This window comes from Gobio gobio (genome assembly GCF_949357685.1).
Source record: "Gobio gobio genome assembly, chromosome: 19".
NCBI lineage: Eukaryota > Metazoa > Chordata > Actinopteri > Cypriniformes > Gobionidae > Gobio > Gobio gobio.
The window spans coordinates 4497166-4520815 of NC_137112.1; the positions used below are offsets into that span (position 1 = coordinate 4497166).

General features: G+C 37.5%; 1 protein-coding gene across 1 annotated transcript in view; it reads left to right on the plus strand.

Annotated features, from left to right (window-relative positions):
• gli2b (GLI family zinc finger 2b) overlaps positions 1–21242 on the plus strand; it is a 145894-nt gene extending 124652 nt beyond the window's left edge. Inside the window, exons 6-14 of the mRNA XM_079843722.1 lie at positions 2082–2283; positions 2370–2556; positions 4962–5072; positions 9535–9669; positions 11845–11994; positions 13860–14024; positions 16642–16914; positions 18062–18386; positions 18461–21242. Coding sequence (XP_079699848.1) covers positions 2082–2283; positions 2370–2556; positions 4962–5072; positions 9535–9669; positions 11845–11994; positions 13860–14024; positions 16642–16914; positions 18062–18386; positions 18461–20532 — 3620 coding nt within the window. The 3' untranslated portion in view covers positions 20533–21242. The remainder of the gene's footprint in view (positions 1–2081; positions 2284–2369; positions 2557–4961; positions 5073–9534; positions 9670–11844; positions 11995–13859; positions 14025–16641; positions 16915–18061; positions 18387–18460) is intronic.
• The last annotated feature ends 2408 nt before the right edge of the window (positions 21243–23650 follow it).

Here is a 23650-nt window from a genome sequence, read left to right on the forward strand (position 1 = left end):
AAAGTGCATCCATCCATCATAAAAGTGCATCTATCCATCATAACAGTGCATCTATCCATCATAAAAGTACATCTATCCATCACAAAAGTGCATCTATCCATCATAAAAGTGCATCTATCCATCATAACAGTGCATCTATCCATCATAACAGTGCATCTATCCATCATAAAAGTGCATCTATCCATCATAAAAGTGCATCTATCGTTCATAAAAGTGCATCTATCCATCATAAAAGTGCATCTATCCATCATAAAAGTGCATCTATCCATCATAACAGTGCATCTATCCATCATAAAAGTGCATCTATCCATCATAAAAGTGCATCTATCCATCATAAAAGTGCATCTATCCATCATAAAAGTGCATCTATCCATCATAACAGTGCATCTATCCATCATAAAAGTGCATCTATCCATCATAAAAGTACATCTATCGTTCATTAAAGTGCATCTATCCATCATAACAGTGCATCTATCCATCAAAAAAGTGCATCTATCCATCATAAAAGTGCATCTATCATCATAACAGTGCATCTATCCATCATTAAAGTGCATCTATCCATCATAAAAGTGCATCTATCATCATAACAGTGCATCTATCCATCATAAAAGTGCATCTATCCATCATAAAAGTGCATCTATCGTTCATAAAAGTGCATCTATCCATCATAAAAGTGCATCTATCATCATAAAAGTGCATCTATCGTTCATAAAAGTGCATCTATCCATCATAAAAGTACATCTATCGTTCATAAAAGTGCATCTATCCATCATAACAGTGCATCCATCCATCATAACAGTGCATCTATCCATCATAACAGTGCATCTATCCATCATAACAGTGCATCTATCGTTCATAAAAGTGCATCCATCCATCATAACAGTGCATCTATCCATCATAAAAGTGCATCCATCCATCATAACAGTGCATCTATCCATCATAACAGTGCATCTATCCATCATAACAGTGCATCTATCCATCATAACAGTGCATCTATCGTTCATAAAAGTGCATCTATCATCATAACAGTGCATCTATCCATCATAAAAGTGCATCTATCCATCATAAAAGTGCATCTATCGTTCATAAAAGTGTATCTATCCATCATAAAAGTGCATCTATCCATCATAAAAGTGCATCTATCCATCATAAAAGTGCATCTTTCGTTCATAAAAGTGTATCTATCCATCATAAAAGTGCATCTATCATCATAAAAGTGCATCTATCCATCATAAAAGTGCATCTATCCATCATAAAAGTGCATCTATCGTTCATAAAAGTGTATCTATCCATCATAAAAGTGCATCTATCCATCATAAAAGTGCATCTATCCATCATACAAGTTCATCCATCCATCATTAAAGTGCATCTATCCATCATAAAAGTGCAACTATCCATCATACAAGTGCAACTATCCATCATAACAGTGCATCTATCCATCATAAAAGTGCATCTATCCATCATAAAAGTGCATCTATCCATCATACAAGTTCATCCATCCATCATTAAAGTGCATCTATCCATCATTAAAGTGCATCTATCCATCATAAAAGTGCAACTATCCATCATAACAGTGCATCTATCCATCATAAAAGTGCATCCATCCATCATTAAAGTGCATCTATCCATCATAAAAGTGCATCTATCCATCATAAAAGTGCATCTATCCATCATACAAGTTCATCCATCCATCATTAAAGTGCATCTATCCATCATAAAAGTGCATCTATCTAAATAAATCTATATAAAATCTTTTAGTGCATGTCGAATTGCGTACAGCTGACCACCAGAAGCTAGTTATTTTAGTCTATAAAGTTTTAAATATGGATATTTTTTGTACACAAATGCGCCTCCAAATGGGCCTTTATCAACCCCCTGGAGCCGTGTGGAGCAGTTTTATGATGGATGGATGCACTTTTATGGACTTCAAAAATGACCCAACCATTCACTGCCATTATAAAGCTTGGATTAGCCAGCACATTTTTAATATAACTCTGATTTTATTCGTCTGAGAGAAGAATGTCATACACACCCATTTTTGGGTGAACTAACCCTTTACCATGTTCCGTGTTTGCCCACAGTGTCCCGGTTCCCCAGCCCTCGCCTGACGCCCAGGTTGAGCCGAAAGCGAGCGCTGTCCATCTCTCCGCTCTCAGACGCCAGCATCGACCTGCAGACCATGATCCGGACCTCACCCAACTCTCTGGTGGCCTACATCAACAATTCCCGCTCCAGTTCGGCCGCCAGCAGCTCCTATGGACACCTGTCGGTCGGAGGCATCAGGTACGAACTGGACTGGAGAGCGTTGGAGGCGATTGTGTGGCTTGCACACGCAGCACATGCCCATCTCTCTTCCTCTTCTGTTCCAGCCCTTCGTTCGCGTTCCCACACTCCATTAATCCAGTGGCGTATCAGCAGCTGTTGTCCCAGCAGCGAGGGCTCAGTGCGTTCGGACACACGCCGCCGCTCATCCAGCCTTCACCCGCCTTCTCCAGCAGACACCCGCTCAGCCTCTCCACCCTGCCCACGCCCACCACCAACGACATGGACACCAAGGTGCATAACACACCGCCAACACACCACCACTACTGTAAAAAAAATCCCCCTAAAATTTACGGTAAAAAAACGGCAGCTGTGGTTGCCAGAACTTTACCGTAAAAAATACGGCAGTAACGTTTTAGGTTTTTAGGGACAGCACCATATAATTTAAAGGTTTATAATGTAATAATTACGGTTAAAAAATGTTTTCTTTTACAGTTCAAAACCATATAATTTAAAGGTTTATATTGTAATGATTATTTTTACACTGCAAACAATTTACGGTAAAAAAACACATATTTCATTAACTGAAATAATGTTAAATTACCAACCTATTGAAATACTAATATCAGTTATGTTTCTTTGATATATACGGAAAACCACCAATCACAGTGGAGATGAGAATCATGTGATGAATCAAAGCTCATCACAATCAGCTTTTAAGAGGACAATACTAATATATAGAAGGTGCTCAGAGTCATTCACACAAACACTAAACACCATCACGGTAAAACTTACATTTAAAAAATGCAATAAACATTCATTTAACAACATCAGATGTAACATAAAACCCTAATGTACATAACCGATTAGAATAAAACAAAGAAGAAACATAGTTATTGCAATGAAAATACATCAAATGCGAAGTGTCACGCAGGGAATTCTGGGAATGTCAATTTACGGGTTTTTCACTGTAAATTACACAATGACTTGTTCTTTTTCACTTAAAAAAACTGTCAATTAAACAGTATTTTACTGTTAAATGAAATGAAAAGTAAGATTAGATCTATCACAGTTATTCACCGTATATAGTACGGATACTTTCTGTTAACCAATTAACTGTTTTTCACCGTAGCATTTTTACAGTAAAATACCGTTAAAATCACAATAATTTTTTACAGTGTACACTCAAATACTTGCTTTATTTAGTTTGTTAAAATGCTATATAAAACAGTATAAAATGTGCTATACAAAAAATAAATATTAATAATTATTATCCTTTTATACATAATTAGTTGCTATACAAACAATAATAATACTTTTTTTATTTAATTATATAGTACTAGTACTACTATTAATAATAATAGTTTTTATTATTATTTTATAACCACCTTTTACACAATAATTTATCTATAAATGGTGTTATACTATAATAATAACAACAACAACAAAAATGTTACAATTAATTGTTATATTTTATTTATAATATTAAATATATAGAACTTATGATTATTGTTGTTATTATATTTGTATGACACCTTTTATATTTATAATTGATTTTTATGTATAAAAGTTGCTATACAAATAATAATAATAATAATACATTAAAATGAATATTCTATTATAATATTATTTATAGTACTAGTACTACTACTACTACTATTAATAATAATGATTATTATTAATATATTATATTAATATAATTATTATTGTTATTATTTGTATAGAACATTTTACATGTACAAATAATTTATCTAAAAATGGTGCTATACAATAATAACACAAATAAATAATTTTACAATCAATTGTTATATTCTATTTATAATATTAAATATATAGAACTTATTATTATTATTATATTTGTATGATACCTTTTATACATAATTTATTTTTATGTATAAAAGTTGCTATACAAATAATAATAATAATAATAATAATAATAATAATAATAATACATTAAAATGAATATTGTATTATAATATTATTTATAGTACTAGTACTACTACTACTATTAATAATAATGATTATTATTAATATATTATATTATTATTATTGTTATTATTTGTATAGAACATTTTACATGTACAAATAATTTACCTAAAAATCGTGCTATACAATAATAACACTAATAAATAATTTTACAATCAATTGTTATATTTTATTTATAATATTATATTTATAGTACTTTTATTATTATTTGTACAAGCACATTTTATACATAAAATAATGTATCTATATCCGGTTCAATACAATTAATAATAATAATAGTAATTTTACAATAAACTTTGATCAAAATATATTTATAATAATAATTATTAGCAGTAGCAATTGTAGTATTTGTATAGCACCTTTTATACATAAAAAGAAAATAAGTATTAAAGGGGGTATACAAACAACAATAATAACATAAATTGATACATTAATAAATAATAATATATTTTTAATATAATATTTTTCAATAAATTATATTTTATTGTAATGTTGTTATAATAATAATAATAATAATAATAACTATTTGTATTATTATTTGGAGTTAATTAATAATACTTATTATTGTAATTTTTGTCAAATAAATGAAATGAGCCTGATTCTTATTATTGGAGTAGACACATGTAGAGGAGAGACACCGCTCATAGACTCTGGGTCGAGTGATTGCATGCACTCTCAGTCTCTTACTTCTTTTCTTTCTCTCCTTTCTTTAGAACACAAACGGCGACTCTGCAGTCAGCAGCACGGTCAACCCCCTGAACATCAAGAGGTCAAAGGTCAAGACAGAGTTGGACTGTCCGCGACCTGTGTCGCCGTGCTCTCCGGTAAGGGGACTCTGTGGCTCTGGTGCACAACTTCCTTCTAAGTCAACATCTTAAATGAAATGTAACCGATCTGAAGCGCACACACATACTAGGGCTCTTTTAGACCTTCCACCAGAGCCTCAGTTAGTGGTGATTGTGTTCTCCCGAAGTTTAGAACATCTTTTGGACAATCTAGTTTCTCCTTCAGAGGGGCAACACTATGGAACTCTCTTCCCACTGGATTCAAATTGCAGAACAATATTAACATCTTCACCAGAGAGCTCAAACAGTGGCTTAAATCGGGCCAAAGTTGTTCACATGTGTAAATTGTGTAGTGTTTTATTTAACAATTGTGTTTTCTGTTGTAAAAGCCCCTATGGACAGGTGTTGAAAATTAGCACATGTGCTATAACACTTTAAACAATGCATCTGGTTTGTCCAATGTTATTGTTATGTCCATATGAAATTAAAAAAAAATTAAAAAAAATACTACACCTTATGGTCCTCAAGTGAAGATCCACACACAAATATTGGGTAAAATGTATTTTAATATTAATATAAAATAGATGGTTGCACTTATTTTTAAGGTGTCTTTGTTACACTGTAAGTATACCTTTTAGTACGGAGTAATATTACCGGTAAGTAACTACATGTACTTATTATAGAGTTAGGATTAGGGTTTGGTTTAGGTTTTTATGGAATTATGCATAATTTATAATTATTACGACTGTAACTACATGTAACATACTGTATGTAACAACGACACTGTAAAATAAAGTGTTGCCAAATATATAATATAAATATAATAAAATATTTTTTAAATAATTACTGCAACTTTAATATTATATTATATTTTCATATTAGTATAAAATATAATTTATTATATGTTTTTATGTATAAAAGGTGCTATACTAATAATAATACATTCTTGTATTATTGTATATTTTTATATCATTGTTGTATATTGTATTACATAAATTTATTAATATTGATTTATATTTGTGTGGCACCTTTTATACATAATTTATTTTTGGTGCTTAAAATTGTATTTTAACATTAATATTAATATATCTTTTATTATATTATATATTAATAATATAAGTGAATATTAATATTCATATAATATAACAATTCATATAATACTAATATAATAAATATATTTTAAATAATTACTGCAACTTTAATATTATATTATATTTTAATATTAGTATAAAATATCATTTATTATAATTTTTATGTACAAAATGTGCTATACAAATAATAATACATTCTTGTATTATTGTATATTTTATATCATAATTGTATATTGTATTAGATTAATTTATTAATATTGATTCATATTTGTATGGCACCTTTTATACATAATTTATTTTTGGTGCTTCAACATTAATATAAATATATATTTTATTATATAATTAATAATACAAGTGAATATTAATATTCATTTAATATAATAATAATATCATATTAATATAATAAAACTTATTTATTATATTTAATTAAAAATTATTTCACCCAATGTTTGTGTTTACAGTGTATTTTAGTAAAACAATTTTTTTATTTGTTATTTAATTCAACTATATAGCTAACTATTTTTGTTCAATGAATATTTTTCATTATTAAATCAAATATATTTCGAATCAGGGCTACATATGAGATTGTTAGTGCAGGTCGAAGCAATGCATTCTGGGTTTGCGTTCTCAGTGAAACACACATATCTCGCTGGAGCTCACTAGGTTATGGAACAGAACTTGACGGAAAACGTGAAGAAACCGCAGACGGTGAATGGCCCGTTCGTGCTGAAAAAACTGTGGATTTTTCTCCCTGAAACGCTCCGTACTGATCAATGACAGGCCAGGAGGCCCTCGGGAGCCAGCGCGGTCCCCTGACCCCCTTCTTCACACGCACCGCGCGAGAAAAACTCCAGCTGATAAGAGCTTTACGCGCGTTGGCTCGCTCACTCGCTCGCCGCGGCCGTGTAAACTGTGCCAGAGCACTTCATTTTAATGAAATATTGGCCGGCCGTTATTGTCACCTGAGAGTTTTTTCCCTCTCTCTCTCTCTCTCTCTCTCTCTCTCTCTCGCGCGCTGCTCATCTTTTGACAAATCTGCGGCTGCTCTTGGCGGTGAGGCAGGTTGGTGCTTGATGCATGGGGAATAAGGCGGCTGCCGTCGTCTTGGGGCCAACAGAATTGATGAAGATAGCTCACAGGGCAGAGATAAACATGCTGCAGTCAGCATCTGTGTGTGTGTGCGCGAGTGTGTGTTGCACGGAGAGCGTCTGCGCTACCCACAGCAGAGCAGCGCTCAGATCGCTCTTAACACCACACACGTGTCCCTACAAGCGCACAATTAATGTCTCGTCTTCATACTACGATTGTGGCCGAGTAAATAATATATCAGCGTTGAGGGAGTGCTGGGATGGAGCGTTTCACACAGCGTTTGTCTGTCCAATGGGCCACCAGAAAGACATTGATAAAGGTCTAATGCCAACGTCTATTTGACGTAAGATAGTGACGACAGCTGACGATGATATTTTGTTGGGTTTAAGTCGTGGTATTAAAGGGATAGTTCACCCAAAAATGACAATTCTTTCATTAATTAATCACAATTAATTCATATTTGAGGTTCTTGCTGAAGCTGAAACGTGCTGCGTAACACGAGAATGAACCTCATTGGTTCTTGCGTAACACGAGAATGAACCTCATTGGTTCTTGCGTAACACGAGAATGAACCTCATTGGTTCTTGCATAACCGAGAATGAACCTCATTGGTTCTTGCGTAACACGAGAATGAACCTCATTGGTTCTTGCGTAACACGAGAATGAACCTCATTGGTTGTTGCGTAACACGAGAATAAACCTTATTGGTTCTTGCGTAACATGAGAATAAACCTCATTGGTTCTTGCGTAACATGAGAATAAACCTCATTGGTTCTTGCGTAACACGAGAATAAACCTCATTGGTTGTTGCGTAACACAAGAATGAACCTCATTGGTTCTTGCGTAACATGAGAAGGAACCTCATTGGTTGTTGCGTAACACAAGAATGAACCTCATTGGTTCTTGCGTAACACAAGAATGAACCTCATTGGTTGTTGCGTAACACGAGAATAAACCTTATTGGTTCTTGCGTAACATGAGAATAAACCTCATTGGTTCTTGCGTAACACGAGAATGAACCTCATTGGTTCTTGCGTAACATGAGAATAAACCTCATTGGTTGTTGCGTAACACAAGAATGAACCTCATTGGTTCTTGCGTAACATGAGAAGGAACCTCATTGGTTGTTGCGTAACACAAGAATGAACCTCATTGGTTCTTGCGTAACACAAGAATGAACCTCATTGGTTCTTGCGTAACATGAGAATAAACCTCATTAGTTCTTGCATAACCGAGAATGAACCTCATTGGTTCTTGCGTAACACGAGAATGAACCTCATTGGTTCTTGCGTAACACGAGAATTAACCTCATTGGTTGTTGCATAACACGAGAATGAACCTCATTGGTTCTTGCCTAACACAAGAATGAACCTCATTGGTTCTTGCGTAACACGAGAATGAACCTCATTGGTTCTTGCGTAACACGAGAAATGAACCTCATTGGTTCTTGCGTAACACGAGAATGAACCTCATTGGTTCTTGCGTAACACGAGAATGAACCTCATTGGTTCTTGCGTAACATGAGAATAAACCTCATTGGTTCTTGCGTAACACGAGAATGAACCTCATTGGTTGTTGCGTAACACAAGAATGAACCTCATTGGTTCTTGCGTAACATGAGAAGGAACCTCATTGGTTGTTGCGTAACACAAGAATGAACCTCATTGGTTGTTGCGTAACACAAGAATGAACCTCATTGGTTCTTGCGTAACACAAGAATGAACCTCATTGGTTCTTGCATAACCGAGAATGAACCTCATTGGTTCTTGCGTAACACGAGAATGAACCTCATTGGTTCTTGCGTAACACGAGAATAAACCTCATTGGTTCTTGCGTAACACGAGAAATGAACCTCATTGGTTCTTGCGTAACATGAGAATGAACCTCATTGGTTCTTGTGTAACATGAGAATGAACCTCATTGGTTCTTGCGTAACACGAGAATGAACCTCATTGGTTCTTGCGTAACACAAGAATGAACCTCATTGGTTCTTGCGTAACACGAGAATGAACCTCATTGGTTCTCGCTGAAACGTTCTCGGAGTGACGAAAGGCTGTACAGTAAAGCCCTTATATGGAGAAGTTGTGGGCGTGTTTTATGCAAACGACTATCATCAGGCATGCAATCGCTCATTTAGAATACTCCACATTCATTAACAAGATTAAGAACAAATGAATATGCATCTGCACGTGTTGTGAATTAGGCTGATAAATGCGAATAATCCACACAATGAACAGGGAACGAGAGCCATTGTCTTTCTCTAGCTAACAAGCTGATCCACTAAAGAGCGTTTATGCCGTAACGCTGCTGTTCCCCCTCAGGACCATCTGAGCGGCGCACTGGACCTGAAGGAAGACTTGGACGACTGTAAGCAGGAGGCAGAGGTGGTGTATGAGACCAACTGCCACTGGGAGGGCTGCAGCAAAGAGTACGACACGCAGGAACAGCTGGTGCATGTAAGTGTGTGTGTGTGTGTGTGTGTGTGTGTGGGGTTATGGGATAGTCTGACAGACGGCTGGGGTGGACACAGGTGAGCGTTTCAGAGACGTGCTTCACTAAATAACAGCAGTGAAGGACAGAATCACAATCTTTATAAAGACAAGCATGAGTGTATCCGCCTCAAATCTGAACGACCAATCAGATTTGAGAACGCTCTTACTGTTTGGCGTCCCATCTGAGGAGACTTTTACCTAAATTTACTGACTGGCAGCTGAGTAGCACAATGTGACCTCTGACCTCTTGACCTGTGACCCAAAGAGCCCAGCATAAATCTGTCACACCAGATGATCCGAATCGTCCATGTGGAACTGAGCAGCTTCAGAATACCTCAGGTTAACAATATTATAAGTTACACACTCCTTTAGAGAGTGAAATAGGAATTTGGGATGGTGTGTTTTCGCGGCCGACTGGTTTCTTTGTGATGGTTTTATGTGCTTTCCTGAGACGGGTTGATCAATCCCAGCATGCACTGTGTCCTGTGTGGGGTGACACAGCTTTCTGTGGCATTCCAGCCAACCAGTGAAGCGTAGAGGAAAGAGCCTGTCCGTCACACTGAGACACACACACACACACACACACACACACTCGCTGAGGGGAGGGACTGATTCACTCTCACTGCCCGTTCAGTCACTGAATGACACTCTTGATCGTCTGTTTACACAAGCGATACACACTCTGATAACAGCTCATTATGGGCTTAAAGAGGAACAGAGAGCGCCTGTGTGTGTGTGTGTGTGTTATCAGTGATCTGGAACACTTCGGTGTTGTTGCTGTAGGGAAGATGTGGCCATAATGACGCTCATTGTGGAGGAATCATATGGGTGTGGATTGTTGATTCATTGTTAATCAACTCTTATTGAACCGATTCTATTTAGTGATTCAGTTGCGCCGATTCACAAAGCATTTGCAAACTCTTAAGAACGTTATTTTGGAGTCTAACTGTGAGCTGTAAAGATGTAGTTTACTACAAAAAATGAGACCAGACTGGAGTTCAGGCTACTTTCTTGAGTGATTCGTTTAGACTGAATCGTTCATCAGAACTTCAGATGATTCGTTTAGACTGAATCGTTCATCAGAACTCCAGATGATTCAGTGTTTATAAACTCTTATTGAACCGATTCTATTTAGTGATTCAGTTGCACTGATTCACAAAGCATTTGCAAACTCTTAAGAACGTTATTTTGGAGTCTAACTGTGAGCTGTAAAGATGTAGTTTACTACAAAAAATGAGACCAGACTGGACTTCAGGCTACTTTCTTGAGTGATTAGTTTAGACTGAATCGTTCATCAGAACTCCAGATGATTCAGTGTTTCTAAACTCTTATTGAACCGATTCTATTTAGTGATTCAGTTGCGCCGATTCACAAAGCATTTGCAAACTCTTAAGAATGTTATTTTGGAGTCTAACTGTGAGCTGTAAAGATGTAGTTTACTACAAAAAATGAGACCAGACTGGACTTCAGGCTACTTTCTTGAGTGATTAGTTTAGACTGAATCGTTCATCAGAACTTCAGATGATTCGTTTAGACTGAATCATTCATCAGAACTCCAGATGATTCAGTGTTTTGACCAGTTGACACAGAGGCTTCAGAAGTGAATATAAATGAAGTTAGTGAAGAGAAATGATCCTGCAGACACACTTGATCTAACGAATCACATCGAGACGTGAATGAATTCAAATTGTACATTTCCAAGAATCCCTTAAAAGCCATTTTGGGCGCACAGAGAGTTTGTTCGTAACTGCAAATTTGTGTTTGGCTCAGATCTGAGGGTTCTTGTCCGTCACCAGAGACAAGTTTAAAAACACACTCTCTCACAATCACACACCATCACATTTCCTTATTCCCGTCTGACAGACGCAGAGAACGCAGACGCTCGTGATGGATAGCTTTGCTCTTCAATTGGCGGATAGGCAAATGGGCTCCTCAGAAGCTCAAATTGCTTTATTTTCTCAAGCTCTTGATAGATGCGGCCTCGCGTCCAAATGACGGCGATTGCGCCGTGGGTTTTTTTTGTGTGTGCTCGGCACGGCCAATTAGACCTTAAACACAACGCTGACATTACAAAGGGAGGTGAGACCCCAGATTCCTGTAGCAGAACGAAACTGAACGCTTGTGTTTGTGTGTTCGCAGCACATCAATAACGAACACATCCACGGGGAGAAGAAGGAGTTCGTGTGCCGCTGGGAGGAGTGCTCGCGCGAACAGAAGCCCTTTAAAGCGCAGTACATGCTGGTGGTTCACATGCGCAGACACACCGGGGAGAAACCGCACAAGTGCACTGTGAGTCGCTGCACACACACACACACACACACACACAACATCCATATCAGGACATACCACAGACCTTCTATTGTTCTGTGCAAAACAACTGGTGCAGATTAACAGAAAACGTGCATTTTTATACTTTAATAAAGGCTATTTTTTATGCAAATGTACCAGCTGAGAAAACTTGCATTTTTATATTTTACAAAAAGTATTTAAAAAATAGAAAATAATTAGTAAAAAATGCATATGTCCCCAAACTACAGCTGAGAAAACTTGCATTTTTATATTTTAATAAAGTCCCCCCCCCCCAAAAAAAATGCAAATGTACACACACTACAGCTAAAAAAACTTGCATTTTATTCTTTAATAAAGTCCAAAAAACCTAAACATTATTTGTATATGTACACACACTACAGCTGAGAAATCTTGATTTTTATACTTTACAAAAAGTCTTAAAAAAAAAGAACACATTTGAAAATAATAAGTTAAAAAATGCATATGTCCCCAAACTACAGCTAAAAAATGGCATTTTATACTTTAATAAAGTCCAAAAAATGCAAATGTCCCCATACTACATCTGAGAAAACTTGCATTTTTATATTTTAATTAAGTCCCCAAAAAATGTACATGTACACACACCACAGCTAGAAAATTTACATTTTTATACTTAAAAAGTATTTTTTTAAAAAGGGAATTAATAATAAAAAAAATGCATGTACCCAAACTACAGCTGAGAAAACCAGCTGCATTTTGCTGCATTTTTATATTTTAATAGTCCCAAAAAAGTGCAAATGGACACACACTACATCTAAAAAAAACTTGCATTTTATACTTTAATAAAGTGAAAAAAAAATAATAATAATACATTGCAGATGTACACACACTACAGCTGAGAAATCTTGCATTTTTATACTTTACAAAAAGTGAAAAAAGAAAAAAAAGGGAGAAAAAAGTAACAAAATGCAAATGTACACAACCTACAGCTAAAAAACACATTTTAATACTAAAAAGGCATTTAAAAAGCAAATTAAAAATGCACATTTCCCCACTACAGATAAAAATATAAGAGAACTTGGATTTTTATATATATATATATATATATATATATATATATATATATATATATATATATATATATATATATATATATATATATATATATATATAAAAAATATTTAAAAAATAATAATAATAATAAAACAAAACAAATGCCCCAAACTACAGCTAAGCAACAACAGCTAAAGCTAAGAAAACTTGCATTTTTATACTTAAAAGGTATTTTTTTTAAATAGGAAATAATAATTTAAAAAATGCATGTCCCCAAATTGCAGCTGAAAAAAACTTGTATTTTATACTTTAATAAAGTCAAAAACATGTTTAAATAAATTGCAGATGTACACAAACTACAACTAAAAAACTTGCATTTTTTTACTTTACAAAAAGTATTTAGAAAATAGAAAATAATAAGTCAAATATGCATATGTCCCCAAACTACAGCTAAAAAATGGCATTTTATACTTTAATAAAGTCCAAAAAATGCAAATGTACACAAACTACAGCTAAAAAAACTTGCACTTTTATATTTTAACAAAGTCAACAACAAAAAATGTTGACGCTATGCCGCTAGCAACGCCGAGGTCATGGGTTCGTTTCCAAGGGAATGCATAAAAATACTCATAAAATAGCTTGAATGCAGTGGATAAAATCATCAGTCAAAAGCATTGATGTAAATGATGAGCGTTTGTGAATATCCCACACATGACTGGGATGTGAGTTTCTCTCTCTGTCAGCAAACACTGGAGATTATTTGAATTGGCACAGCTCTAGTACTGGTGTTTTTATTTGGGCTTTATGAGTGTGTGTGTGTGTGTGTGTTTCAGTTCGAGGGCTGCTCTAAGGCGTACTCTCGTCTGGAGAATCTGAAAACTCACCTGCGCTCACACACCGGAGAGAAACCCTACGTGTGTGAGCATGAAGGCTGCAACAAGGCCTTCTCCAACGCCTCGGACCGAGCCAAACACCAGAACCGCACACACTCCAACGAGGTACACACACTCGCCTTCATCCGACAGATCTGTGTGTTCACACATACACACTGGCATAAACATTCACACACTTTATCTACTAGTCATTCAAACATGGACTTGAAAGTCATTGTATCCGGTTCACTTTTTAGTTTAGGGCCCATTTCTCACTATGAACTAGTTGCTTATTATCATGCATATTACTAGGATATTAACTGTTTATTAGTGCTTATAAAGCTCATATTAATGCATGATCATATTCCACATCCCTTAATCCTACCCAATACCTAAACTTAACAACTTCCTTACTATTAATAAGCAGTAATTAGGAGTTTAATGAGGCAGAAGTCATAGTTATTAGTGAGAATTGAACCCTAAACTAAAGTGAAGATGTATATATATAAACATAAATTGTTCATTGAAAAAAAATAAAACAGCAGTACAACAAATTATACCATGATATATAAATATTTAACTTAGTAAAGTAATAAATAATAACTAATCTAAAAATAAAATATTATTCATATTTTGATAAATATTTAATATTTTTGCATTGAGGTTTTCATGATTTAATAATGTTTTTTTTTTTTTTTAAATATCCATAAATTGATAATTGAAAATAAATTGAAAATACTTTTTTTTTATATATATATATTTTTGCATTACAGTAATGAAAATTTGATTTTTGTTACTTCATTATGGTAATTAGAACTGGGTAATTTATTGTTTAAATATTGGAGTATATATATATATATATATATATATATATATATATATATATATATATATATATATATATATATATATATATATATATATACTCCAATATTTAAACAATAAATTACCCAGTTCTAATATATATATATATATATATATATATATATATATATATATATATACATATATATATATATATATACATATATACATAAATTGTTGAAAATTTATTTCAATTTATAAATTGAAAAATAAAACAGCAGTACAACAGATGCTACCATGATGTATAAATATTAAACTTAGTAAAGTAATAAATAAAATAAATATTAAAAAGAAAATATTATTAAATATATTTTAATATATTACAAAATATTGCAATACTTGTGCTTTTTTTATTTAAATAACCATGAATTCATTGAAAATAAATATAATATATATAAAAATATATATATATAAATATATATAAATATAAAATTATATATATATATATATATATATATATATATATATATATATATATATATATATATATATATATATATATATATATATATATATATATATATATATATATATATATATATATATATATATATATATATATATATATACAAATATTTTAATATCTTTGCATTACAGTAATTATTATCATATATTTTTTTCGCATCATGGTAATTTGAACTGGGTAATTTTTTTGAAAATTAATTTCAATTTTTTCATATGAACATGAATTTTTCATAGAAAAAAATAAAACGGCAGTACAACAAATGCTACCATGATGTAAAAATAGAAATAAATAATATACATACAAAATGTGATTCATATTTTTATAAATATGATTCATATTTTTGTATTGAGGTTTTCATAATTTACTGCATTACATCATTATCTTTTTAATGTAAACAACCATAAATTGTTAATTGAAAATAAATAAAAAATATATAAAATATTATTTTAATATTTTTACATTACAGTAATACAATTCTTTTTTTTTTTTTTTTTGCATTATGGTTATTATGGTATATTTGTTTAAATATTGGAGTGACCTAGACTTCATCTTGACAAATGATGTGACATTCAATGAAAGTGGAAGCTGACCGTGAGCTTAACCTCATTTCAGTTTGCTCCTCACACAGAGCTGTTAAAAACTAGAGAGGGTTGAGCATCTCATAACCAAATTTGCATTTCTGGGTGAGCTATTCCTATAAGCGTGGGCCGACTGCACGAGATCAGTTAACGTCATCCACGCGGGAGTTTCAGACGTGTGCCGCCCCGGTAGTTGTTCTTCAGAGGGAGGATCAGATAATCTACTTCACTGTGGCATTAAGGATCTGCTAACCGCCTAATGCTATGTAAATGTGCCATTTTCAGCACACACTAACAAATTTAGGCCAAAATTAGATCTGTTCACACATTCCCCCATCATGTGTAGTGATTGCTCCTGGACGCCCAACGCTGTCCCATTAACCAGCGACGCTTGCGAGTGTGTGTGTGTGTGTGTGTGTGTGTGTGTGTGTGTGTGTGAATAATGAGCTGAGAAGCTAATGAGTACGGCAACCCACAATACATTAGTGAGAATCAAGCACGTCCCCAACGGAGAAACAGACCACCTGCAGATCGCGCATAGAAAATGAAACCTGGCGCCATTTCCGCTCCCGGCTGATCCATCACGAGCTAAAGGAGGGAGAAAGATCATTTCATCTCAACTTTATTAGCAAACAGCCATGCATCACGAACGCTTAGCATTCGCACAATCAGTATGTCAGCACGCGCGCCGTAATTTATTCCTCTAATTGTGCATTCACCTACTGCTCCATTTGAAGATAATCTGACTTAACAGGAAGAGATAAAAGTCTAATTCAAAGTCGTACATTTGACTGTTAGAGGGTCGTGTGAAACCGAGAGATATTTATCTCCGCAGAAACCCTACGTGTGCAAGATCCCGGGCTGCACCAAGCGCTACACCGATCCCAGCTCGCTCCGGAAACACGTCAAAACCGTCCACGGGCCCGAAGCGCACGTCACCAAGAAGCAGCGCGGCGACCTGCCGTCGCGACCCCATCCGCCCAAGGAGAACGGAGAGAACGAGGCGGGATCCAAGCGGATGGCGGAGGAGAAGCTCGAAGCCAACAGCACGACTAGAGTCGTCGAGGACTATCTGCAGGTCAAGTCTATAAAGACAGAGAACTCCATGGTAAGCTTGCGTTATTGGGTTTGCATACTTGCACAAAATGCTCTTTTTTGATCTCCGTGAATGCGTAACAAAATGAGTGTAATTTGAATAACAAGAGTCGATGCATGGCTACAATCTGCACTCTCAAATATATTATTCATTGCTGATTAAATATACATTCAAGAGGTTATGCTAATCCAAACATACTAACAAAGCACGCCGCTGTATCTGTCCATCTTTAACCGCTCTCTCTACGTGTGCTTCCTGCTATCTCTTTCCCGTTTCTCTCCCATACACTTTCCGAAAGGACAGACGTTACTGAGGTGAGCTTTCTACCGTTGTTTTCATTGGGCAGTTGACAAGTGACATGGATTTTGGCCTTCCAACATCAATATGAAATTAATTTGGAAGTAGTTGCACACAAACGTGACCTTTCTTTTCAAACATGAAAATACAAAGTACAGTCGAATTGCATGTCATGTTAACTGCCCTTTTACAGCATGCGTGGTAAATGTCTTGGTTATTTCATGCAAAGCTCACACACAGCTGTAAGATCACATTCAGGATACAGTATCGTAGTACACACGTCCAAAAAATATGGACCCCTACATTCTGAGATCTGTTGAGGGCTCCTAATTTCCCATGGGCTTCCACCCTACCAATCCAGCCCAATCCCCCCGCAATCCCGAGATCTAACGCTCCCGCCTGCCACTCAAGGATAAAAGCCATTAGTGGATTAATATTATATCAGTGGGACTGTTTTTGTGTCCTGAACAAATAGTGCCAGTGATCAAGCTGTGATCAAGAACGGTTCACGTGGGGACAGAATACATTTGCTTCATTCAAGGGATGTGCAGTCATATGACGTGAATACAAAGGCATGGCGTACCTTATTTATGTTGAGAGCTTTCCCCTTTGTGTATTCATGCCAGGCCACATGCATAATGCACAAAGAGGTTGCCATAGGAAATAACGATTTGTCAGGCACTTAACCTAGCTTTCTCAGAAGATCGCGAGGGGGAGGAAAAAGACCCAGGGTGTTTTCCCAAACCTCATTATTTGCAATTTGCACTTGGGAAAGTGATTGTAAGGGTCGTGAGTGTTTGCATGTTGCTGTATCTGCATTCTCTCCGTTTGGGTAATCAAACTTCCCATCTGTCTCTCTCAGATGTATCAGTCCAGCCCTGGTGGTCAGTCATCATGTAGCAGCGAGCCGTCACCACTTGGCAGTGCCGCCCACCATGACGGTGGAGTAGAGCCGACGGGACTCAGCGGGGGCAGCATAGGAGATCTGAGCGCCCTGGATGACGCGCCCCTTGTGGATTCCACCGTCTCCACAGGAATGTTGGGCCTCCATCTTCGCAAGAACGCCAGCCCTGCCCACAGACTCACATATCTGAAGCAAGAAAAGCTGAAGTCGGTGAGGGACTCGTGCTCCTGGGCAAACCCAACTCCTCCTGCCCCCAGCACCAAGCTTCCCCCCATCAATACCAGTGAGTAAACAGACTTTTCCACCAATGATGCACTCCCAAAATCCAGCTCTAAATTCGGCTCTTTTCTCTTGCAGGTTCTTTATTGGAAAGTTCTGGCAGTCTGTGTGATCCAGGGCTTTCCATCTACAGCCCGCGCCTCGGCGATCTTTGTCCTGGTGAGACTACGGTCCTAAGTCAACTGGTGGAGCGTCGGGACAGCCTGGCCAGCACCGCAAGCTCGGCTTACACCCTTAGCCGTCGTTCTTCCGGAATCTCGCCCTGCTATTCGAGCCGTCGATCCAGCCAAACCTCACAACCTGGTGGGCGCCTTAACATCAGCTCCGCCGGCTCCTACGACCCCATTTCCACCGATATGTCTAGAAGGTCCAGTGAGGCCAGCCATTGTGGAGGACTACTCAGTCTGACTCCCGCCCAACACTACAGACTCAAAGCCAGGTATGCTGCGGCCACGGGCGGCGCGCCACCCACCCCTCTACCGAACATGGACTGTATGAGCCTGAAGACTCGGGTGGCCCAGTTTGGGGATTCCCATGAAATGTCAACGCTCCCCATCCATCCCCCTTCGGTTCCCAGAAGGTGTAGTGATACCAGCTACGCCAACCGCAGCGTCTTGCCCCATGAGGTGACAGGAAACATCACTCGAAGAGCAAGCGACCCAGTTAGAAGAGTAGGCTCGGAGCAGCATTCCCTCCAGCAACGTTACAATAGCATGACCAATGTGAACCCATATCCGTCGTTGCATCCTCGACACTTTTCTCAGATCAACAGCCTGTCTGAGGGTAACGTAAACCGCCACCAATATCCACCCCGACCTCCGAGCATTTCTGAGAACGTGGCAATGGAAACCATCGCGAGTGACAATGGACTTGACGATGCAGCGATGTTACCCGAAGATGTTGTTCAGTACCTTACATCTCAAAATGGAGATTCCGCCCAACATGCAGGGATAGCGTACCGCCACTATCCTGGACAGGGCGTTGGGTCCCTTCAGCAGTGTCACTACCAGAGACGCCTGGCCTTGGTGGAAGGCAACATGAATGCTGTAGCGCAGCAAACGGCAGCTCCAAGCTCTCAGCAGACATTCCCAGTTTCCCCCAATGCCACTAAGAGCCAGATGCCAGTGCAGTGGAACGAGGTCAGTTCAGGGACAGTGGATTCATCTCGCGGCCAAACCAAGCAGGGATCAGGGCGGGGAAACCTCACCACACTCCAACAAAAACAAAACCTCAGCTCCTTTCAGAACGCCAACTCCAACCAGCAAGTTGGGCTAATGAGTCACAACCTCGCTCACGCTGCCCAGCAGAATCACGTGCAACGGAATAACGAGTTTAATTCGCAGAGGTTCAACCAGAGGCAACCACTACGGCAGACGAACACAGAGCAGGCTATCTTTCTGCACGGTTACCATGAGGGTTCTGCTTCAAATGACGGGCCTGTCAGAGTCCAGAATAACAGGGTACGAGCTCAGCCAGTGGCTAGTCAAAGCCATGCCACTTTTCCAAATAATCATGGAAATTATTCCCAGATGAACATCAACCAGCAAGGCTATGGCATTCCGGCCCAGAATCCCACGCTGAGCGGAAACCATGGACTGCTACAGCCAAGGCCGCCCACAGAACCCAAAGCCTACAGCCGGCAGCTCTCAGGGCCAACGACAACTGCAGCGCAGCAACTTGGTTACCCACAATCCAACTTTAGCCCTGCATATGACACCTCTGAGGCCAGTCCTAAAAAATCCGACACCAACGGCATTTTCTACACTGGACAGATTCGCATGTTCGAGTCCAGTAGTCTGGGGATGGCGGATGCAGTGCAATGTGGGACAGAAAGCGCGGCCATGGCCGCCATTGGCTCGCCAGAAACGAATCAGGTCTCCAGCACCGTGGATTCAAGCGGAGCAGAGCACCCGCAGATCGACTTTGACGCCATGCTGGATGACGGCGATCACTCCAGCCTCATGTCAGGAACTTTAAGCCCCACCCTCCTCCGCAGCCTATCCCAGAATTCCTCCCGTCTCACCACGCCCAGAAACTCAGTGACATTGCCCCCGGTGCCACCGGGAATCGGCAACATGGCCATCGGAGACATGAGCTCCATGCTGACTGCGCTCGCGGAGGAAAGCAAGTTCCTCAATATGATGTCATAGGAAAAACAGGAAGCACAAGATCAAAAGAGACGTGATGTGATGACATAATATTACATAAACATTTTTAAAATCCTTCTGTGTAGCATTAGTTTGGTGACATCTTTTTGTTTTGTTCAAGAAGCCATACTTTGCCTTAGACCAGTGTATGTACAGCACATATGAACAGACAGAGAATTTGATATGCGACAGTCCTGTATTTTTATACGACTTCTGAAGTGACGCAAGAAACAAGTGCCTCGCGGTGCACAAGCATATGCAGGAATTACTCTAGCAGATCGGGACGGTATCTTCTCGGGCCTCTTCACTGGAGACGAAGGGGTTTTGTACATTCTGTAAATTAAATGTAATATTATGCTTCCTATCCTTGTTTGTACTAGACAGAAGAAAGGATCCAAATGAATATGCAGATCAAATATTATGAAAGTGTGCTTCAGAATCAGAAATACCTCTTGCTTTGTTTTGAATTTCAGTATTGAAGACCGGAAAGGAATCACAGGAACGTAACCGCGCTCTAAAGAGACCGACCCAAACTCTCTCTCTCTCTCTCTCTGAGCGAACCGCACAACTGATTATCTCGGACATTTGAACTCAATATACAGACATGCGTTTAAACTGTCCTGTTGTGCACAGATTCCTTTTACAAGGCTGGATCAAGGTGTAGATAACTTTTGTACATTTTTAATGAAATACAATATTGCTGTTTTTCTACTACAGTGTTGTTTGGTTCCTCATTCTACACGCAGGGCATTTGTGAATTACTCTACTGATAGTTTAAAGCTTTTAACTCTTTCCAAATGTTTCATGGCCCCCAGAATATTATGTTGTAGAAAGATGTTGTAGTTTTATTTCTAGCTTGATGCAATCCCTTTTTCAAGACTTGAATGTGGGTAAGTTTCATTAACCTCTTACGCTCTGGGACCATTTTGGGGGATTTCCACCTGGATTTGGTCTCCCCAAATTGAAAAGCTTCCCATACACACATACAGTCGTCTCTAAATACACAATTTTGGTGTCATTTTACAGGAAACCCTTTGAAGTTACATAAAGCACTGCTGAAAGTGATAAACATTTAAGTATATGTTGTCTGAGCTGTAATAACCCCCCCCCAAAAAAGAGGCACTTTTTGATTTTTTGGTTATAAATTCATTTTTGACAGTGTTTAACTCTAGTGTGTGCTCTAGCACAGGGGTTTTCAAACTTTATGATGCCAAGGACCCCCAAATATGATTAATCTTTTATGAGGGACCCCCTTCCTAACCTATATATTTATATGTATGAAAAAAAACATTCAACTGTTAGATAAATTGTACTTGTTACATTATAAATACAACACATTGTTTCCAAACTTAAATTGGCTATACTTAAAGGGTTAGTTCACCCAAAAATGAAAATTCTGTCATTAATTTCTCACCCTCATGTCGTTCGACACCCGTAAGACCTCCGTTCATCTTCGGAACACAAATGAAGATATTTTAGTGTAAAGCTGATGCTGAGAAAGGCTTCAGATAGGCCTCCAATGGCATTCAGTACATTTACACTCCCAAGACCCATAAAAGGCACTTAAAACGTTGTTACAAAGTCCATCTCACCACAGTGGACTCTACAATAATTTTACGATGCGACGACAACAGTTTTTGTGCGCAAAAAAAAATCAAAATAACACCTTTATCCAACTTGTTCTTGTCTTCCGTGTGTGTCTCCACGACGCATGCGCGAGAATATGACGTAGCGGCGGCGTTCGGACACATGATCCAGAAGCGATTTGTTTGCAAGCAGAGGAAGACGTGCGTATCTAAGCTGTTGAATTCTACATTGATCGTGCTTTAGGTCTCGGCGTAGTGCTCAAAATGGGGTTAAAGTGTGCATTTCATGGATTCCCGAACGCCGGCGCTACGTCATATTCTCGCGCATGCGTCGTGGAGGCACACACGGAAGACAAGAAGAGGTTGAATAAGGTCGTTATTTATTTATTTTTCGCACAGAAACTATTGTCGTCGCTTCGTAAAATTATTGTAGAGACACTGTGGTGAGATGAACTTTGTAATGACGTTTTAAGTGCCTTTTATGGGTCTTGGGAGTGTAAATGTACTGAATGCCAATGGAGGCCTATCTGAAGCCTTTCTCAACATCAGCTTTACACTAAAATATCTTCATTTGTGTTTCGAAGATGAACGGAGGTCTGACGGATGTCGAACGACATGAGGGTGAGTAATTAATGACTGAATTTTCATTTTGGGTGAACTAACCCTTTAATGTTGGATGTTATACCTGATAAAGAACATTTTCAATTAAAAATGATTTATATAAGCAACTTTCACAATAAATGTACATAAGCAGCTTAAGCGTTAAGAACACTGCCTTACAACCCCAGTGAGTGAGATAAAGGGGACTATAGTGAGAAAATCTCACTAGAAAGATACAAAGCAAACATATACAATTCTGGAAAGTATGTAGGCTATACAGCAAGAAAGGAGAGAAATATTTCGAAATGAAACCGAATGTATGGTAGTCTGTATCATGATTTATTCAAATGGATCTGAAGGGAGGAATATTACCCTTTTTTATGTAATTTCCGCTTACCCAAATCTCTCCACTATACAAGTCTCCCCACATGAACATTTGCTGACATATGCTGGAAACAGCCAAACCTGTCTGCAGGGTGCTAGAGCACACAGGCCCTGAGATAAACACTTTCAATATAATCAAAAAGTGCCTGGGGGTTATTACAGCTCAGACAACATATAAATGTTTATCACTTTTAGCAACTTCAATGGGTTTCCTTTAGACCACTGTATGTGGGTATGGAAAGCTTTTCAATTTGGGTAGACCAAATCCAGGCGGAAATGGTCTCAGAGTAATTTAGTGTAAATAAGTTACTTTGTGTAAAACAAATGCCAAAGAGATGTATATCTCCAGAAAGTAGAAATGTCGTTAACTTTAAACATGGCGGCAGGGAGAACTACTGCTGTGGCAGGTGTGGTTTTATTCGTTTTTTCCCCAAAACAGTTAACATTAGGTCGTCTTGTCTTGACATCAAAATCATTTGAAGCTTATTGTATGTTTGATACACAGCGAAAATAGCCTGCATTTGACTGAAATGACAGAATCTAAAAAAAAA